This window comes from Helicoverpa zea, chromosome 11 (assembly GCF_022581195.2).
Source record: "Helicoverpa zea isolate HzStark_Cry1AcR chromosome 11, ilHelZeax1.1, whole genome shotgun sequence".
Taxonomy (NCBI): domain Eukaryota; kingdom Metazoa; phylum Arthropoda; class Insecta; order Lepidoptera; family Noctuidae; genus Helicoverpa; species Helicoverpa zea.
This window is the reverse complement of record NC_061462.1, coordinates 9855927-9878211: the sequence shown is the minus strand read 5'-3', so window position 1 is coordinate 9878211 and position 22285 is coordinate 9855927. Positions and strand designations below refer to the sequence as shown.

Sequence of the window (22285 nt, the reverse complement as noted above, 5' to 3'; positions counted from 1 at the left end):
ATTCGAGGGCCGGTCCATTTGATTATACGCGTAAGGCCTCGGCCTCGAATTTTGCGGGCAGCGGGGCGGCAGCGGCGACGCAGCCCGCGCCGCCGCCGCTGCCGCCCCGCTGCCCGCAAAATCGAGGCCGAGGCCTTAATTGGGATCCTAACTTTTTTGCATCAAAGACACTAGCTTCACAGTGTTTTACATGCATTTCACTTTTAGAAGCATCTACTTGGCCCAAATAATCTGTAACTAACTAGGCAACAGAACACTTTTTCGGGAACAAATATAATGACCACCATAAAATGCTTTGATACCCTAAGTTTTGCAACCAGAAATATCTACTGAACACCAGAAAAATAAAGTCTAAAAATGTAATAGTACCAGCTATTTTAGTCACGACTTCACTTTAAATTGTATTCGACCACCAAATTTAGTAAATGATCACCAACTCTTGACGACCAAATTAATGTATTATTTTTGCCTAAATAAGTCACTGTGATTGCCATAAAATGTAGGCTTATTACCAAATAAAGTATTATGATGCCATATTAAGTTGTGTCCGGCTTGCAATGCATGCGTGAGTGTCAGTATGACGAGTGACAGGGGAAAATGGAAGAAAATGACATATTGCGCCGACGCCAAGTAAAATTGGGAACAGGGCAGGAGAAAGAAGAAGAAGAAAGTGTTTCTCAATACACTCTTATCGCACTGTTTAGAGGCATGCAATAGACAATTTTCCACGCTAGTGCAGGAAAAGGGTCCCCATAATGTTATTACATTTTTATTTTATCAGGCCGAACTTATTTTTTTGGAGTCAGTTTACTTAAACAGGATAGCAAGATGTAAAAACTTTTTTGATGATCATTTACTACTTTTGGTGATCATTTACTACTTTTGGGATAACAATGATTTTTTTGGACTCATTTTGCTTAAATAGGATAGCAGAATTTAAAAACTTTGGTTATAATCTTACTTTAAAATGGTGGTTTAATTTTGGTGATCATTTACTATTTTTGGCTTACGCATGATTTATTTTGGAGTAATTTCACTTAAATAGGATAGCAAAGTGTTAAAACTTTGGTGATAGTTTTACATTAAAATGCGAGTTTCATTTTGGTGATCATTTACTATTTTTGTCTGCTGTTTGTTACTATATCTGGTGATCAGTTAAACATAAGCCCACTTTTTCTACACATGGTGCACGTACCGTGAAGCACCTACAGTGATTATTTAACAAGAAAAATAAACATTCAATATTTTTTCAACGGCTTTTTTATGTTGTTTCCTTGCCACCGGCAGGCCTTTATTTAATTCATTTCAAATTCATGTTATTCTCTTTTAAATAGTGAATAAGTTGCAAATAAAATTAGAGTATACTGTTGGTGTTAAGTGGGCTAGCAGAAGCACTACACCACGTAAATAAAAAAGACTAAACAGCATTTCAATCGAGTAAAATAATTGCTAAGTCTTCATGGGATTGAAATATTTTATTTCCCATAATTGTATTGGGAAAATCAAAAATTTAAAACTACCAAGCTACCATGAAGTATGTCTTCGGTAACATTTTAGGTCACGTGATACCAGTCTGGTTTTGCAAACGGTGAGTGGAGTGCCTTGTCATCAGTCCTTTGAGTTTTTGGATGATTTTCTTTGGAATTTTTATTCAAAGTGAGTAATTTTATGAACAAAATCACTTGTACAGCATGTATTTGTTTTATTGTGGTGTTTATTTGTGATTGTGACCCGTGCATTCGTATGACGAAATTGTACCTTGTTCCGTGACTAGTGATATGACGCCATTTTCTTCGTGAATGCCAATTACTAAATTCTTCAATATTTTCTTTGTTTCTGCCTCGTGAAGAGACTGCAGCTATAAACGATATTGATCTAGAACTTTAGTTCTATGTTTTGCCCAAGACTTTTATGTGCACGGGATCCTCTGAAACTAAAAGTGCACTTGTTCATTAGGTACGCATTTTTTTGCATGACACCACCTTGGGAGGCATTCTAGTGTAGTTTCTTCCGTGCTGTAAGGTTTATTAGCAATACCAAATGTAATGTATTGCTAAACCGTAGTTTTTTATCTATTTTACAATACTTCGCCTTACTTAGTAAGTACCTATCTACCTACTTGTAATTTTTTACGTATTTTAGTGTAGCTGCCCACGAGTAGTACTTCCTGTAACTAGGTGGCATGTACCCGTTTTTTTCCTTGTTGAAAATAGTTCTCCTTGCTTTTAAGTCTGCTACGATTACCAGTGTTACAAGTATTTGAAAGTTGAATATTGTATTTTAAACGAAAACAATGCACAAGGTGGTGATGACACAATTCATTTCTGTGTAAATTAAGTTTTGTGCATACTGCCTGTTGCAGCTTTACTCACTGCCATGTCATTGTGGTCATTGATAAACTGGTTGGTATGATATAGATCATTCTGGATTTTTATTTGTTGAAAAGTTTAAGTAAAAGCTGATACATTTTTTTCTTTATAGTACATTTTAAATAACAATAATAACTTTTGTGATACAGTTTTCATATTGTTTTTTTTTTATTTTCATTGCAATATTTATTCAAACATATTGTTACTTTGTTTTGTTGAAGCGCATGCTGCTCCAAGTGGATTAATCAATGTGTTGATAGATATTTCAATAAATAATACATATATTTACACATTACTCTGAAATAAATGGCATAGTGAAAGTTTCAGTTCTGTAGGAACATTACAGTTTCAGTTGCATACAAATATTGGGTGCAAATGCAGTTTTCTGCACTCAATTACTATTCAATTTAAAGAGGGCAAATAATTGCAAATATAGGTAACTAAACAAAATAAACCCAAATGTGGAAATTCATTTCATTTCATCTTTTTTATATTTTTGTTATGTTATAATGTTTTATATCATAGTTGGTCTTTTGATGACAAATATGTGTTAGATTTACATTTATTTTCTTTCTGCTATTGGTTACCACTAAAGATGTTCAATGTTATTTTTAATAGCACTTTTCAAATGTAATGAGAGTGAGGTTACGAATCAAAATGAAATAGCAAGTGGAATGAAATATGTTCTGTATATTTTGACATGGTTAGAAATAATGGCCACTGAGAATGACTGCCTTTGTTATTTCTTGCAGCACTGTTCAAATATTAATATAGTTTTGAATTGAAAGTCACCTACCCATTGTATGAGACTATAAATGGCATAGTACTATAATATAGCAACATGAGAGATAAGTGTTGTGTTATCAGTGTGTTAAATTGCATGATAACTAGCTGCCAACACTGGGCAATTTCTCTATAGCTTTCCGCTGCTTCTATTGTTATTACTGATGATGAAAATGTTTAAGATTATTGCCAAATTTGAAATTGTTTTATTTCAGTGATACCAGGTCGAACATTATACATATATTGGGTGTGTCGTACCTAATCACACTAAATTAAATATGTTAATATAGTGGTTAATATATTATGTTGATTAGCACAAAGAATCTTTCAAACAAAGCAAGTAGAATAAAAATATGCGAGAATTAGAGCACCATATAAGAGTCAGTCATTACAAACAACAGAAATTCTCCCTTGAAAAATGAAATTTGTCAACTGGTCAAAACATTCAATATGCCTAACTTTATCTCTGCTTTACACATGATGTTGTAAATAATGAAAACGAAAAATGATTCCTGTGGCTAAACCAATGAATGGATAAGGATATTTTTTTTTACAATTCACCATAGAATATCAGAAAGTATATGTGATAGGATTTAATGTGATTAGGTATGACACACCCAATATGTTATTCATTTTTAACATTTAGTGAACTACAATTTTTGCTCATTATATGTAATTAAGGGCCATTTTTAAATGAGCCATTTAATGAGCAGCTTTATCATTCCCTGACTTGAATTTCTTACATTTAATAGACTTGTGATCATTTAGCTTTGTAGTGATTTCTGTAGGTATCTGTAAAGCTTACTTGTGTACCACATTGTGTAGTTATAAAGTAAGTACATAGTTAGTATACTTAGACATCACATTTACCCACAGAGTAGTAAACAAATGGAGTGATAATGTGCAAGAGGAAGGCGCTAAAGGCATCACAGACATTGCAACAGCCATCAATCGGATACACATTGAATGAACCTTCATCAGCGATTGTCCAATGAAAGACATATTTCCTCCCAGCGGACCTTACAAATTCGGTGAGTGAGACTAAAAGAAATATGTGTTAAGCACTCCATTTAATTACTACTCTGTCTTAAAGTTACAGTTTTTCTTAACATTATCAAATGAAGCCTTTTCAGCAATTCTATTACTATGCTGTTATCTTTTTACTATAAACTGAAGAATTATGATACTTGGTAATGAACTCTCCACAAGTGAATGTTATCCTCATTAAGTAAAATTAACTAATTTACCTAGCACATTAGTACAATACATTAGGTTAGAATGTTTTCCCAATAATTTTACATGTTAAAGACATCATATTATATGTAATGATAGCAAGTACAACAATTAAGGGTACCTCCCCATTAATGTTACATAATTAGGATTGAGATATCTTAATGAAATGGATAAAATAGATGTCCGAGTAACTAATGGTAAATTCCTTTATGAATGGCTTAGTATCAGTTTGATAGATAAAGCAATTTGCAGTTGTTGCTCCAACACTGTTGGTATTTTCCAACAACCTGTTATGTCATAGTTTCCATATTGTTGAATACTTTGTATATTTACTAATAAGGCTACAAATAATACTCAATGGCGTTTTAATTAAAATTGATAACAGTTTTTAATATTAAACCATTAACAACAAAATTGATACTGGCCTCGATTGTTGATTATATCTGATTAGTAGCGTGCTACACCGTAGGTGCCATACGTTAATATCATTTTTAATTGTTATGTGTGGTTTATTGTTTCCAGTACCATAATAAAATTTGATTTCTATACACAATTTTGTGTAGAGGTTGTCTCAGAGCCTTGAAAATAGTTCGTAGGAGCGCGGAACAGTTCGTTTAGGATACCGATAACCGCGCTAGGTGGTTTGCGGAGGTCGTACGTAGTCGCTCCAGTAAATAATTTACGTTTGCCTATGTTGAAGGTATGAAATGACTTACCGTTGAGAAATTGCCTTAGTGATGCGTGTAAAGGAGTAAATAAATTACGTCTGGTTTTGCGCGATGTCATTAAAATATTGGAGGTCTGAGAACACAATATACGCCACGTATCACTTGCAGTCACGTTGCGATCAGTCTTAGAAAGAAATTTACGGATGTTGAAGATGGACAAAAACTTTTACCAAATTGAGAGAAGTGTTCGAGAATTTTCTTATCTTTTGTGTTACTAGTCTACGGTACCGACAAAAATGAAATCGTCTTTTTTTACAAGAGTACGTTAAGGTGCTTAAGTTTTAATAGATAGATTGTGTTACTTGTCTCAGGTGGTGTAACCATTCATTGTGATGCCGGTGGATGCTGACCTCAACCGCACAGACGTGGTGTCGCCTGGTTGTGAGCTGAAGGGCCTGCGCACTTGGAAAGACATTTGTTTGGTACGAAATTCACTTCAACATCAGGTATGCACTCCCCTTAACCGCAGCTTCGTATAGTTTTTTTTAATGATCGTGAAGAGAAAGTACCGATCCTGGCCAACACTAGTTCCACATATTTTTGGGCCTCAAGGATGTCAGGATTTCCAGTGTGCAATCTCTTTGTTTTCTTTATTCTTTGTTTGCCTTTATTGATCAAATGAGTTTAAAAATCATGTTATTTTGACAAGACGTTTTGTACTTTATTCCTATTTAGAATCAAATATTTGGCACTTATCGTGCATTCGTATAATTATCAGTCTTGAGGGAATTATGTCAGCAGAGTGTTATCTTTGAACTGTTCCTAATAATAGACGTTTGTTAATTGGCTAGTTGCTTTGGTTGAATGTACAAGGTATAGATAGTTATTTATTTACCCACCTCTGAGTGCCAAATAATCGACTAGTAAATGCTTCACGAAACACGTGATGTGATACTGCGTCGTCGTCGTCCTCAGTGAGACAGTTTTCGAGTTCCACGTGCTCCTATTTCATTGACCTTACTTACTTAAATGTTCTTTCTTGGCCTTTGTCTCTTTGTTATAAAGTCGAGTCAATTATCACGTTGAAGTGTCTTAACCTGATAATTAGTCATGCATTGTTTACATTAAGTATGACAATAGTCTGTATCGAGGGCGTTTTATTTATCCGAGGGATGGACGTGGTGCGTGGCTCGCGCGGCGATGATTAGTGGCGCGGCGGCGGCGGGCGCGTGTGGCCCGCAGAGGTCACCGCCCCGGCCAGGACTAATTCGGGGGAGATCGACGACTTGCTCCGCGCTTTGTCTGCGTCCGTCGCCTCTGCCGCCGCACCGACCACTCCGCACGCATGGCTTTGTTTGTGTATGCCGAATTTGCGAGACGACCACGATCTTTTTGCCAATATCATAAAACTCCTTGTCATTAACGATAAGTGCGCAGAACGGTATAAGTAAATAACGCCTCAACACATTTAGGTGGTTATTTTCATCGGATTTCAAAATTATTGTTGCCTCGACTTGAGAGTGACGTTTTAGCCATCTACGCAGTTGGTTAATACCAAGTTGAACGTCCGTCGACATTCAAATATTGATCTTTATTAGTGATTTCACTTTTATCTCAGGGTGCATTGTACTGTTGATTTCACCAAGTTTCCTCGAAAATAATATTAACCTCTTTTATTATACTGACCGAATGTTTAATTGTCTTTATTTTGAACTCCCAGAAATGTTAATATTGAAATTATAATTTGACTTGAGTCATGTAGTTATTTTTAAGAAATAGGTTCTGGTAATCAGCTCTGATACAGCTGATTACAGCAGCTACAGTTAACTTTTAAAATGTTTCAAAGAGCTTGTTTTAGGCGATATACTTGAATAGGAACAGGTTTTTGTTTACGTCCGTCGTCGCCATTGTTGTTATCGCTGAATCAACAAAACTTCTTGTTTTTCTTTGGTTGTGTGAATATATTTTTTTATAATAAGTCTTCTGCTCACATAAGGTACGTCAATTTTTTTATTAATGTGGGTGCCACGATGATGTTGATTATGCTAATAGAGTCAATGAGATTCCTATTTGATATTACATTATGTATGTACTTCTACTTACAAAACAATTCACAATAATGTAAATGTTACACTGAGAATAAAACAATCAAAGTAAAGAATTTGAAATGTATTAAAGAAAGTGCATACTGACTAATGACTCATAAAGTGTCTCGACACGAAACTGTGAGTCATGCTCATGTATCAATTGGGTAAGCCCAGAGACACTTCTAGGATTGATCGAAATAAGTGACCGAAGAAGTGTTCTGGGAATGTGGTCGTGATCGCGACGTCTAGCTATAGTATATGTGCGTCGCGTAGTGTTTGGTGATCGCGTCGGACATGTGTTTGTCAGCCAGCGAGCAGTGGCTTGTTTGTATTGGTGAGTGCGTGCGCGTGTACAGCGGAGTGACGCGAATAGTTGCAGGCGGCGGCGGGCGGCGCGACCGCTGCCGCTCCTCGCTCAGTTCTCGTCAGCTCGCCGAGCGCGTCGGAGCTCGTCTCGCGTGGCCGATACACTCGTTACATGCCCCTAGTACGGTTTTCAACATTGGGTGCTACTATTGCACCTTATCTTTCAGATAATTGTGCGAATTAGTGCGCCGCGTTTCCCCAGTACGTTTGAATGTGTCAGTGATATAGTTTTTGTAACTTTGAAGCGCTTTCGAGCGTAGTTTCTACGTGGCCATGGGCTCGTGTTCCCACTCGAAGGTAATATAGTTAAGTGTGCGTTGTTTTTGTGTGCGTCTGTGTTTCGAGATGTGTCTGAGAGGAGCCTGTGCGCCAGCTAGACGAGGCTGTTTGAAGGCCGCCGCCCCGACCTTGGTGTCAGAAGGTCAACGTCCTCACGTGTTCGAAACTTTATGCAATTTGCGATGTCAAATTGTTTTTGAAATATTTTTAAGCCCAAATAGCAATTAGTGTCTCGGTTGGCTAGTGCTATTCATGTGTAGACAATGTAGTCTGTACATAGGTGCACACTGTGTACAGTGATTGTTCGTTCATCAATGTCGCGTCGGACCAACATAGCTCGGTTAGCTAACACTGATGAAGGTTGTGGATCACATGTGTTGAGAACGTACCTATTCTGTGTAAAAACAGAAATTTATTCAAATTAGCAAAGAACACCTTTTTGTATTCTAACTAATTTCTAATAATTAGAGAATATTAATTGTGCGTCACATATTACAAAATAATGACAATATTATAGTAATAGCACAATATACATATTATTTGTTTTTCTTATAACGTAACACGCATTTTTGTGTCCATTTTAATTATAAAAACATAACCTTCAAAGGCCTTATACAGAATCTCAGACAAGGTCTAAAAGTCTAAGTGATCGGCAGCTGAAGTATTTAAATAAATAGGTGAAGTCAGGTAGCTTTATTGATCACAAGGAATAGTTACTTCAGAATATAAAATATAAGTAACTCTCAAACAGAACATTGATAAGTGCAAATCAAATGTAGGTACAATCAGTAACTGGCCATTGTTAATGTTCAAATGTTTTACCTATAAAAATACATAAGTACTTTAACTTCATATGACGGATTGCTATGTTCACCTAAGTACAAGTTTAGTTAGTAAGATACTAATTAGATAGTTTGCTTCATACACTGGTTTTCGTACCTATTTCGTTCTATCACGTTCTTGTCAGCGTTATCATAAAATTGTTATTGCGCATATTGTTTGTTTAGACGTGTGCGTATGACATTAATTTAATCGTATTCTGGGAATTTGAATTGCTATGATATTGTAATTACTTTTCACATTAACGAGCAACCCGAATGTGTTGTTTTGTATAAAAAGGCTTCTTAATTTTATGTAAATATTTTTTTATATTAGGCAAGGCAAATCCTATTAATGATACCTGTTGATAAATACAATTGGGTGCGCAACTATTTAAATAATGTACGTATATTACTAGCAACTAGTAGCAAAGTGTGGAGTGAGCATTGTGTTTCAAACAATGACTGAGCGCGTCCATTGTGTTGAATAGATGCGGACGAAAGAGAGAGCGATATACTCACAATGATATGAGAGTGGAGCTCGCGGAGTGTCACAGCTGCGCTGCGTGTGCGCGATCAGCTGACGCTGCGGCGGCCATCTTGCCGTGCGTGTTCGTTGTCGCCGCGTCATTGTGCAGTTGATGACGCAAAATTCTTCCTTTAAATGATAATGTCATTGTCCTTCCTGTCCTGGCTATTTGCATTGTCACCTTATTGATTATTGAACGAGCCTGTTTGAATGATGAATAGTTACTGTACCGGCTGGTCCCTTTGTTGTGTAACCACACGGAACTACGGAAGTTGTTGTAAGACCCTGGCTTGTCTATTTTTGGTCAGAATCGTTTCCTCTTAGATATACTGTTCACATACAGATATATTATGCTTGAAGATCGCGGACCGAAGTTACTTTATTGCCATTAATTTTTTTTTGTTAAGAACTTGTGCCAGGGAAACATCTTTGACCTCGATTAACGCGTCATCGTATGTTTCCGTATTTTTGTGTAGATTGTTTTTGTTTGATAACATTTATGTAGCTACATAGGTATATCTAAAATAAAATCACATTTTAGACGCGCAGTGATCCCGTTAGAATGTCGTCGTACCCATTCCGCGTGTCAAGGCGGATCTTAAAATATTTCAACTGTCTGACAAGATATTTTGAAAATATGTCGGGCTTAACTAATACAAGTATAGACACAAATAATTTGCGAACTGTTTATTTAGTCTATCTCTCTATCTAAGACGAGCCACCTTGTTCTGCGTTCAAGTGACCTACCAGCCAACCTAAGATTCAAACAAGCCGGGTTTTCGTAGGATTTTTCTTAACGCTGCACGATTTTTGTCTCGTACCGTTACTGTTACCGTTGATCGAGTGGTCAGACCTGTATCTTGTCTCAACCAGACGTAAATTCGAGCACTGTACCTATGTATAGAACTGAGTGGAGCTTTCATGCGTGTTATGGGGCTCGAGTCGACCTACATAAATATTTTGTTTGTGGGAGGTAGCCTGAATATCAGTGTTTTAATTCGCTGCGTCCAATAATAGCTTCAGCTAGTATAATTTAAAGATATACTTCCTTCCTATGATAATCAATAATATTTAATAAACATTTTGGTTTATTGAATTTAATGTATACCTATGTATACCTATAAAACCTAACAGGTATATCTATAACCTCTATTGTAGATCGACCTATATTGCTATTGTATGAATCCGAATCCATCCGCTAATTTATTTGCTTATGGGAACAAATATAATGACCACCATAAAATGCTTTGATACCCTTAGTTTTGTAACCAGAAATATCTACTGAACACCAGAAAAATAAAGTCTAAAAATGTAATAGTACCAGCTATTTTGGTCACGACTTCACTTTAAATTGTATTCGACCACCAAATTTAGTAAATGATCACCAACTCTTGACGACCAAATTAATGTATTATTTTTACCTAAATAAGTCACTGTGATTGCCATAAAATGTAGGCTTATTACCAAATAAAGTATTATGATGCCATATTAAGTTATGTGTCCGGCTTGCAATGCATGCGTGAGTGACAGGGGAAAATGGAAGAAAATGACATATTGCGCCGACCCCAAGTAAAATTGGGAACAGGGCAGGAGAAAGAAGAAGAAGAATGTGTTTCTCAATACACTCCCTCGAAAACACACTCTTATCGCACTGTTTAGAGGCATGCAATAGACAATTTTCCACCCTAGTGCAGGAAAAGGGTCCCCATAATGTTATAAAATTTATTGTATCAGGCCGAACTTATTTTTTTGGAGTCAGTTTACTTAAACAGGATAGCAAGATGTAAAAACTTTGATTATCATTTTGTATTAAAACGCTGGTATAATTTTGATGATCATTTACTACTTTTGGTGATCATTTACTACTTTTGGGATAACAATGATTTATTTGGACTCATTTTGCTTAAATAGGATAGCAGAATTTAAAAACTTTGGTTATAATCTTACTTTAAAATGGTGGTCTAATTTTGGTGATCATTTACTATTTTTGGCTTACGCATGATTTATTTTGGAGTAATTTCACTTAAATAAGATAACAAAGTGTTAAAACTTTGGTTATAGTTTTACATTAAAATGCGAGTTTCATTTTGGTGATCATTTACTATTTTTGTCTGCTATTTGTTACTATATCTGGTGATCAGTTAAACATAAGCCTTTGCTTATTATTGCTAAACTCCCTTGAGGTTGATGCATTGAAGTGTCATGCGAAAAGTACATTCAAAATGAGAAAGATTTTGTTTTCGAAGATCAGTTCTTCAAAAGATGCGCGCGGGGGTAAAATCTGATGCAATAACAACTGGTGCTCAGTTTTATTACGATGCATGCTAATTATAAAAATGTTTCCTTAATAAAGTATTGGTAAACCAAGTTACGTGAAACTGCAAAATTCCTGCCACTAGCTTGAAATACTTACGTTGCGAATGAAATATTAATTTGCTTCTTTGTGCCACGTTCTCCGGTAGTTAAATTACGGCCGTTTTATGTGCATTTACTCTTCTCAAACTCAAAATCGTTTATTCAAATTAGGCTGATAAATCAGCACTTTTCGAACGTCAAAAACAAAAGACAGCCCCCAAAACGCCCGCCCTTCACCACTTCAATACCTTATTTAGTTAAAAGAAGTTTTTGTGGTTGGTTCGTGGGTGGTAATTTGACAGTTGACTAGTGGTATCTGTCTCGGTAGGGTGGTACGTGGGCACATGTGCGACAGAAGGGTGCAGTGCTATCAGTGGGTTGTCACGTCATATGGCAATGTGTGTATGTGTGTGTGTCGGTGCACCGCGAAGCGGGTCGCGCTCGAATTGCGTAGCGAACACTCGGCAAGTGGGTCAGCGGGGCACGGCTCAGCACGGCCCGACCGACGCTGTCGTCGCGACGTATCTCACACACACGCGCGCCCACAGCTCCCAACACTGTCATACCTTGGGAATTATCTAGCTCTCGCCACTATTCACAGGATAATAAAACTACATTTGCAATGCTTATTTCTTTCGGAACGATTGCTATTTAGAACTGCGCTTGAAACTTAAATGTTCGTTCTTATCTTACGCGTCCACCCTGTAACAGTTAAAGAATAGCCTACCTATCTAACTGCTATAACTGATAGCGCCGATTCGGCAATTCGGTAAACATGACCGTTATTGTATTCCTAATTGAACATCACGTTTCCGTCTAGTTGAATAGGTTGATAGTCGCCTTGGCACACTTATTTGGTATCAATATTACTTAAAGTTATTAATTGCTGCATGCAACCCGTCTCTAATTCATCGAGGTATTCTTGATACGAAATGTTATTATATAGTTTACTATATTTTTGATACACCTCATTTTAATACTTAAAAATTATAATATTTGGTAAAAAAATACTATCTATACTAATATTATAAAGCTGAAGAGTTTGTTTGTTTGAATGCGCTAATCTCCGAAACTACTGGTCCGATTTGAAAAATTATTTTATTGTTAGATAGCCCATTTATCGAGGAAGGCTATAGGCTACTTTTTATCCGGGTTCGTGCAGAGGTTCCCACGGGATGCGGGTGAAACCGCTGGCAGAAGCTAGTGTTTAATAAAGCTCAATTTTGTCTATGTTTTGAAAGAATCGACATTATTTCTGTAATATTGCGCTGTCTAGTTAGAGCAAGAGTGTTGTAAAAATGCGACTAATTAAAATTAAAAAGTAGGCTAAAGGAATATGTTTAACAGTCGTAAACGAATCAATCCTCACAAATGTTTATTTTATAGCACGTTCAGTTCGACAGAGTGAGCGAATTCTTTCGAATTACATAGTTTCTCAAGTGTGCAGTTGGTCGTGTCAGCGTTTCTTTGTCACGTACAATGTGAATGGTGAGTGGACTTTGTACGAAAATGAAGAGAGCAGTGAATGTGATGCGTAGCCGCTACATTGATATAATAATGGCGGCGCGCGGGCGTGCGCGGGCGCTGGCGCTTTGCACCCCTGCGTGCAGCCCGGTCGATGACTCCCCAAGTCCCTGGCCCGGTGCTAATGACCTTACCGCACACTCACTCTTTACACTATCAATGGCAATTTTTGTTGTTTGTTTAATAGTTTTATATTTGCCACAAGTGAGCACCTATAGATATATTTCTTAAAGGCAGAATTCAATATTGATTTATACAGATTGACATTAGATTTCTTCAAATGGGTTTTTAGAAGTATGCGTAGTGATACTGATAAGGTTTGATTTTTGCGTCACCAACACGAAGTAGTCGATTTGTGCTGTGTAATAACAGCGAATTAGGTACCTAGGCACCTACTGCTACACGGATGTTTTTAATGAGTAATTTTATTTGAAATAGTAGTTTATGTATTTTATTATCTGTAAAAAACATGAGAATACTTACCTATATAACGTGTTCGTTGAAAACTGATAGTCACGGTGTATTAAGAGTTAGTAAACGCATATAACTAAAGAATGATTTGTTGATGATTGCAGAGGTTGGTGCAAGAGGTTAGCGCAATATCGATTTATTTTTTGTCGATATTGTTGACAAGAGGTGTGCAAGTGCTGTTAGTTTAGCGACCTTGGCGTGGGGCGCGGGGCATGCGGCCGATCCGTTTCGCGGGCGCGTTCCACTTTAGCGTTAGCTCTCTCTTGTTACGCAAACCTGTCGTTATGCATATTATGTTTGCTTCTACGAAATCATATACTACGCCTAATACCACTTTCTACCGTGATAATCATGTTCTGTATACTGATACGTTGACTCGATACTTTCGACTGACTTCTATTTCGTTATACACGAATCTATGTTCTGCTTTTGGGGAATGTTGTGTTGTATCCTAAAGATGAATTCGTTATGTTTACATTATTCCATGAAAATGTTTCCTTGTTGCAGGGCCCACTGCGATCCTGACATAGACGGAATAATCACAACTCATCGGCAAGGAAAGCCACTAGCCGCGGACATAGCAAGCCAGAGATAATCAAATCTAAATTGAAACGTTACTAAGTGCAGCATACTTGCAGTTACTATTGTAGAACATTGTGTTACGACAAACAAGTGCAATATACAATTAGTGCAATCGTACTTTTGACTACAAACTCGAGTGAAGTGACTTTGTTGTATTAAAAGTGAAATTATATAGTGGAACAATGGAGCGTGAATCGAATCCGATGGAGACGTTGTGCCGCTCGGGGTGCGGATTCTACGGAAACCCCTCAACAGACGGACTCTGCTCAGTGTGCTTTAAGGTAACATACTCTCACACAAACCACTTCCAAATATTATATTTTGTGCATTGTTTTATAAAAGTACGAGTAGAAGTTAACTTATTGATGTCAAGAATCGTATCATTTAAGCCTTTGGCTCCGATTCCTTGTTAAACTAACGACGCAATACATCATACCTATATTAAAATATTCGTTTCGTAAATCTTGAGAGGCAACTTTGTTTGATAAATCATGATAGCCGGTATACTTACGCCTTGTATGTGATTTCATGTATTATCCTTATAGAGAAGCTTATTATTATTTAACAGCCGACGAGGATAAATGGCTTCTGCCATGATAGATGTGATAGTAAACGTGTACATGCACGACATTCAAAATTTCTCAAACAGCAACAGCCAATTTGATAGTTGATACGAATCATGCCTGGTGTACGTTTTTATGCATCGCCATACTCGTCTACCGACCCGTCTCAGGCCATTTAAGTGCGATCGCTCAGAACCATATCGGTTGCGTGCTGCGAGAGTAAGACCGCGTCCAGTTATCTCGCTCTCTCCGCTGCCGATTGGTGAAGCAATTGATTGGCTCATTGGCGCGACTGGCCTCGGAATGACGTAGAGTCGGTTTTGTTACAATATAGTCGTTGCATGTTTCAGGAGGCTCTAAAGAAGAAGCAACAGCCGCCGGCGTCGTCACCGTCGCCTGTGTCGGCGCCCTTCGTGGCAGCGCCGTCGACGCCGCTGGCCGCGGCCGCGCCCACCGTGCCCAGCCTCCCAGCCCAGCCACAGACCCACACAGACGTGAGGCCACACTTCTCTTATTTGTACGCCCACCGCACGCACCGCCATTCACATCAGCACTTATGCTATCACTTCACTTTTGCCATGCATACATACGCCCATTTCATTCAATCAGCCAACTTTCGATGGAACATCAACTTGTATTGAGAAATAGGGTCGGCACGATACTGTGATAAACAACGTCATCCGATCAACTCATTTCATTTCGAAGAATTCTAAATTCCAGAACGTTGATATTAAAACAAAACAAAATGAGTCATCAAACTCCGAACTTCACACTACACTTTTAGTGCGCATAAAAAAAATGCTTAGTCATTTGCATATGACTGAAATAGGAACTTAGGTGAAAATAATTTGCGAAATAGCGATAAAATATCTATAAATGAGCGTATTTGTCCTAATGAGGTCATTACTTAGATTACGACTTATCCGGAATTTAGAATACTCGTATGAATGCAAGATAAAGTTTAGGGGATATATCAGTTGCTGTACACCTTCGCGACACCTTTTTCACACACGGTCGGTTAGCCCCATGGTAAGTTATTAATTAACTTGTGTTATGGGTGCTAACACAACTGATAAACTACATATAGCTACATATATACATATTGTAACACCCAGACCACGGCCAACAAGCATGCTCATCACACAAATGTCGACCGAACCGGGGATCGAACCCCCCATAATAATGGTTAATGGTGGATAATAATGGTTGCTAAAATTCCTAGTCAAGCGTATGTAGCTTAGAGTCTGCTGACTGCTTCAAGACATTATATTTTTTTCGTACTGAAGCTAATGAAACATTTATGCATATAAGTAAAACAGTTTTGCTATGTAATGCTTGAAGTGCGCAGACAATTGGCTGTAGATAACATTTATCACATCACGAATCCTTTATGACGAAAACATTAATTTTATACTATAATTTAAATGGTGGCGTTGGATTTTGGTTCCAATGACATCGCAGGTAAGATGACTACATTACATGTAATGTATGTTCTTATTATTGCTTTAGCTTAATCTGTCGGAATATTACTTGAGAATTCAAGATTATTTGTTTATGATAGAGGTACACTTAAACGTCACAGAGTTTGGTGATAAGTGTTTTTTTGTGATATGAGTAGAAAAATAATGTAAGTCAAAACTTCCGTTGATATGATAATGGTACTCATTGAGCAGGCAGGAATCGTTTAAGTTGCACAACAGTTAGATTATTTTAAAAAGAGTCACACATGAAAGATCCTAGGGGCAAGTTAGCAATTTACCACAATATAGATACGGTTTTCAAATCTAGAAATAAAAGAGTTGATCGAAGTTCTGGTGATTATATTGTATGTATAAGTACACCATAATGTCATATTCATTACGTTATCGAGGCTGGCGTGAGAGCATTTATCACACGAGTGTCACTGCAATAACACGTGTAGGTCTCATGGCGTGGCGACTTCGCTCGATTACTTATTGAAAATAGCCGTTTCCACTAGTTCCATACTGTAAAATAAATAATATAGGGGGGTATATAAAATAAATGACATGGTCGGTCCCGAGGTTTGGTGCACAAAAAGGTGAACAAAACTTTTTATTCATCAAGCACTGGCTGTCTTTCCATTTATGTTTTTAAAACAAAAACAATTGCGTCAAGTTGACATTGCGTTTACAGCAAGGAAAACCAAAAAATATTGCTTTGATTTACTTTTACACGGAAATTCATTTATATTTATTATTTTAATCAAAACAGTTGTTTGTTGTTCCATAGCTTTAAAATGTAACATTTTTCGATTTGTTTAGACCCCCAAGTCATTGACTTGAGATGAGGGGCACCTTTACATCGTAACTGGTAAAGTGTTTACTGCTCCGAACGATTAAAATACGAAGAGATAGTTGAATATTATTATATTTATAACTTAGTAACTTGGCAATTCAAAAACAGTAACAGTTAAATTCGCTACCGTTAATTTGGTGTCCGTCAACGATGTTGATTTGCAGTCAAAATGCCCAACTTGCAGTCTACAAAAAATCTGAATAATGGAAAATGACCCTAGCAAAAAAGAGTCGAAGGGGAAGAGGATATTCAAAAAAGCAATTCGTCGCAATAGCAAATCTAACAATAGCAGTCAGAACTCTGCCTTAGAGCAAGGCATCGGCGTGACACGATCAAAGAGCTTCGAAAATAAAAGACTTTCCATCGAGATAAACGACAGTGCGCCGCTACCCACACCCGATGGCACCAAGGAAAAGGTGGATGCTGGTCAGAAAATCAAGCTAGAAGATAAATCACAAAACCAGGAATGTTCCTTGACAATCCAGGATCAGCTAACAGACTCGGGCAAAAACAGAAAGGTCGTGGGCATACAGGACACCAAAGAGACGCCCTCTGGATCCAAGAGCGCCAAATTCATTTCTCCTAAGCTTGAGATAAAAGAACCGCGCCCTTCAGAAGCAGAAGGAGGCAAAAAGAACCTTAAAAGGGTTGGTTTTCCTGATGCATCTCAAAATGTTGTCAGTTTAATTCCAATAGTTAACTCATTGTGGTCCAAGTTCGTCATTTGAAACGTTTATCAAACTAGATTTTTTTCTAGATATTTTCATGCTGGCTAGGTTGGAATGCGTGAATGCGATTCAGAATATCGGTAATTGAAACCAATGTGACTTCATGATGATGACGAAATGAAAATAAAATATTTAAAGTTATTCGTTGTAAACTAATCATGAATTAAGAGTCAACAAAGTTATTAGTTGATACGTGAAAGCATTATTAGGGGCTTTTCTGTTTTTAGACATAAAAAATTCGGCTTACTTCATAATCTCACACTACGAACTTTATAATTCTTACAATATTTTTTCGGGTTTATAACATAACATTGTACTCATTCTAAGTAATACATTACAGAAATTGGAAGAGGAGAGCGGAGCCGGCACAAGCGGGGCGAGCACTGGCACGTCGGACACCGATGCGGACGACAAGGATCCCAGCAAGGACAAAAAGAAAAAGAATAGATGCGCCGTTTGCCGCAAGAAGGTTGGCCTCACAGGTAAACGATGCCCCTTTTTATTGTGCTAACAAAAAATCGACTACTTTTTTGTACTTTAAGTATTATACGAAATCGCTCGACTGTCCATAATTTTTTATGCTATTCAGACTACCGGATTCTTTGAACTTTGAAGCTAGCTTCTTTATCGTCTTAACAGTTTAATTACCCAACTATAGAGTTAAAATTATAGTCCTGAAAACCACTGCAAATTACTAGAAACATTGGTTTGATCTTTTTGAAAATAAAATTAGAATGGAAAGTCGTAGCTCTTACAAATGATTAAATCCAATATACTAAACATGGGTAATTTAAAGGCAAAGTGTATTCTAAATGTTATTAAATCCGCTTCACATAACCTTCATGCTTTAGTATTTCACGACATTCGAATCACTGATAGCGAACATGTAGCATTGTGTGCTAAATAAATTCACACACATCAAGTAAGTCAACAATGTGCATTCAGCAAATAGCAATAAATGTGAGCTATGTTAGCGAACATCCAAAATAATATAACTGCACACAAATGTCAAGTGAAACGTGTCGTTGGATAATGTAAGGTATGTCGGTCGGGCGACGTCTGTGTCAATGGCATGTGTGAGTATATAGATGTGTATGGTGGTGTTGGCTCAGGGTTCGAGTGCCGCTGCGGAGGGCTGTTCTGCGCGGTGCACCGGTACAGCGACAAGCACGAGTGCTCGTTCGACTACCGGGAGCTGGGCGCGCAGGAGATCCGCCGCAACAACCCCGTCGTGGTGTCGCAGAAGATACACAAGATATGAGCCTGTCCGCCTGTCCGCCTGTCCGCCGGGCCGCCTGGCGCGACACCACCCTCACCGCACCGCATTACATACGTTTTATGATTTTCTCTAAATAAATATTCGATCGAGTTTGTGTTTCTTATTTGAATTTTGTATGTATTTTCGAGCGCAGGCCGGCCGCGCCGCGCCGTCGCTCGTTCGGGTTTCCGTTTCTTTTCTATTTTCTGTCTGACGAGCGCTCGTTTGGCTCGCGACTGACAACTATTCGGACGACGCGACCGCGTAGGAAACACAGACTCGATCTTCTGTATTTAGATTTATTTGTGGCGAGAGTTTACTTTTAAATTTTTATTAAAAGTTGTAGATAATGTTCGTTTCGGGTAGGAATTCAGGATTAATTTTTGAGATAATAAGTAGAGTTTGAATATTGTCCGTTCACCTCCATTGTAAATATTAGATATAATTAATTATAGAAACAAATCCTATATATTGTAAAAAATTAAAACTCCCAAAAAAAGCTACATTGTTATGATTCCAACGGAGAGCGTAGCGCGCTTGACTATATCGACGTAACAATGGTATGCTGGAGCTGGACGCCGGACAGCGGCCGGACAGCGGCTCTCCGTCGATCGCCTAGTTGTACATTGTAAAGGAGTTCGCTGCCGCCGATTGACTCGTGTTTGTGACAAACATTCGATACGTGATATGAGTAGTGGAGCTCCGCGAAGCCGCATCTGTGCTAGACAAGGATTAGTTCGCGACTGCGCACCGCGGCGACCGCACATCTCGGACTGTGAATTAACATCATCTTCAAATTGTTAGTAATGTTATTTTGGTTTGGGAAGTCGTCGCTTTCTTATTTGTCTTAACATTCGGCATAAGTGACCTAGTGTAGCGAGATTGTGGTGTGTATCGGCTAAGGTGAGCGCGGCGGCTGCGGGCGTGCGGTCGGTCGGACACTCGGTAGGACAGTCGGTACGGACGGTACAGTACAGTGACAGTGAAGTCGCGAGCTCGCCTGCCGCGGCCGCACGAGCCGCCCCCACGCCGCTCCGCTCTTTGTGTGAAAATTTAAAGTAAGCATATGGATAGTTATAAATATTATAAGTAGTCGACACTTTATATTATTACACATATAAGTAGAAAAAGAATTATTTAGCTTTTTTCTTTTAATCACAATATTATTCAAAATTGTAAGTTGTATTATGTAACTTGTTCATTTTAGTGGTGAAGTTGAACCAATAATAACTATGTATCGCTTCGGTCGTTGTCCACGGTAGACTAACTGATTGGTTGGACTTAATTATTTAATGACTTTTGTTGTATATTTTGTTAGGTCATTGATTAATTTTGGTCTTTTCGCTTGAACATAATCAGATAAAGATGATGTTAATGAATGATTTTCCTTCTATCTTGCTGTTTTAATTTAGTTATTCTCTTATTAAAGTCATTAAATTTTCAGGAACATAAATATGTTTTTAATTTCCATGATCCCACTCCAATATACACAAATATATTTCATAAATTGGCTGTACATATTTTAAAACACTGACAAGTTGAGAAAACGATACCTCCAATTACGCTCTTGTGGAATCTCACCTTGTCCATTTCTCAGGGTGTCCATAATCAGATCCTAACGTGTTGCCAATTGAATCACCTCGGAAATACTTATACAACATGTTAAAAAAGTATTCATAATTTAAACTGTTTCTATAAAGTTGCTATTTTATTAAAGTACGTTATTTTAGACTCTTATACTATCTAGGTAAGATACAAATCTTCCTTATCTGCTGTAATATCTAAGCCAATTCTATTAATTTGATTATCCTATCGATATGTATTATGATTTCAACATGGTTACTTTACTTGACTCTATATGAGGCCATTTAAACTTTACGGGTACCTTTGTAACACCTTGTATACAAAATAACAAAACAATTTAGAATATCCTTCTTTTTTGTGAAATTGGTCAAAAACACTTACACCAATTTCTATCGGCTTCATCTTAATATAAAAAATTTTGAAGTCCCACTCTCCAGCTCTGCGTGTATTTGGATGTTTAGATCTTATAGGAGAGGTGTACGCAGATAACTCGTCGATGGAGTGCCCAGCTTTTGGGCAACGACCGCAACAGACATGGTGAGCGTCGCAAGATGACTCATGAGGCTGATTGCCAGCAGCAGTAGGTCGCCGCCTTCGGGCGACAGACTACAAGCGTCTGACGTCCAATCGCGTTGCGCCTCTTTTAGTGGAGTTTACTGCGACTCCGGCACGGACGTGGAGGGGTCCTCCAAAAACGCCAGGTGGAAGATAGTCCACGAGGATTTTCCTGTTACAAAAAACATCTGTTTTGGTTTAAAATCCCATACATTCACATTCAGTTCATTTATTACCAACAATTTAGGAAAGGGCTAGGCAGATGATGAGGAGAACACAAGGGAGAACCTAGGTGTAGTACTTGAGGATGTATACAGGTTGGTCTACTATAATGTATGTAGATTTTAAAACTTAATGAATAGAAACTATAATTTTGTGTAGGAAAATAACTATTAAAATATGTGTTACCTCTCAGTTACAATAATCTATTTTCAATATGTTTTTTTAAATACTTTTGTAACAAGGTGTGTGTATGTAGGGGTAAAACATAAAGCAGTTTATAGGTGACTAGTAATTAGGAGTTCATAGGGGTAGAGAGTAAAGGGCTTATTACACTTGACTATATTTAGTAGCCTAATTAGGTTTCTAAATGATTCAGTGAAATCTACCTTCCTAAATGCGATTTCATTTGACTGAATGAATTTTGTACCTAACTGCATCATTTAGACGACTGAATTTAGTCAAGTGTAGTAAGCCCTTTATATAGGGAAGAAAACGTATGTACTCCATGTATAAGATTAGAATACCTACTTATCTAAGGCTAAATAAAGGGATATATCAGTCAGAGAGAGCGGTGAGGTCGAGCGTTCTGTGTTCGGCTCTACTACTTGACTGACGCGGTCAGAATGCCTCCGGGGTGAGTATATATGTTACAGCCAAAGTAATAAGTCTGGATATTAAATATATTATCTAGCTATTATATATAATATATATGTCGCAGGGATATGATAAAAACGGGGATTTGATCAATTCCCTTAGGGATTTGATCAATTCACGGAGGATGTTACATGTATACTCAATTTGGATAAAGTGATAATTGACACAGAATTAATCACATTAACTAGCAATTTTATATAATATCTCCATAGACTTGGATAATGTAATAAAACAAGTAGGTAAAGATTATTATTTCATGATAACTAACTAAAGTGTTGGTAGCCGACCTTAATATAATTCGAAAAAGGCTAGTTAGCCCAGTGCAGGGCACGCTATAATAG

The 22285-nt window shown here is 37.6% G+C and overlaps 2 protein-coding genes across 14 annotated transcripts; both read left to right on the top strand.

The window, feature by feature from the left end:
• Nucleotides 1-1531: 1531 nt before the first annotated feature.
• LOC124634277 (AN1-type zinc finger protein 6) lies at nucleotides 1532-20382 on the top strand. Of its 13 annotated transcripts, none has more exons than XM_047169759.1 (7): nucleotides 1543-1656; nucleotides 4029-4183; nucleotides 5425-5535; nucleotides 13990-14345; nucleotides 14978-15121; nucleotides 18012-18153; nucleotides 18778-20382. In XM_047169759.1, exons 4-7 carry the CDS (start codon nucleotides 14247-14249, stop codon nucleotides 18930-18932), a joined length of 540 nt encoding a protein of 179 aa, XP_047025715.1. In that variant the 5' UTR covers nucleotides 1543-1656; nucleotides 4029-4183; nucleotides 5425-5535; nucleotides 13990-14246; the 3' UTR covers nucleotides 18933-20382. The 13 variants fall into 13 exon arrangements, with proteins under 13 accessions (XP_047025711.1, XP_047025707.1, XP_047025715.1 ...); XM_047169752.1 differs by having other exon boundaries at nucleotides 18760-20382; XM_047169758.1 differs by having other exon boundaries at nucleotides 5425-5559.
• Nucleotides 15128-18106, top strand: LOC124634278. The gene has a single exon (XM_047169763.1). It carries the CDS (start codon nucleotides 17147-17149, stop codon nucleotides 17669-17671), a length of 525 nt encoding a protein of 174 aa, XP_047025719.1. The 5' UTR covers nucleotides 15128-17146; the 3' UTR covers nucleotides 17672-18106.
• Nucleotides 20383-22285: the final 1903 nt, after the last annotated feature.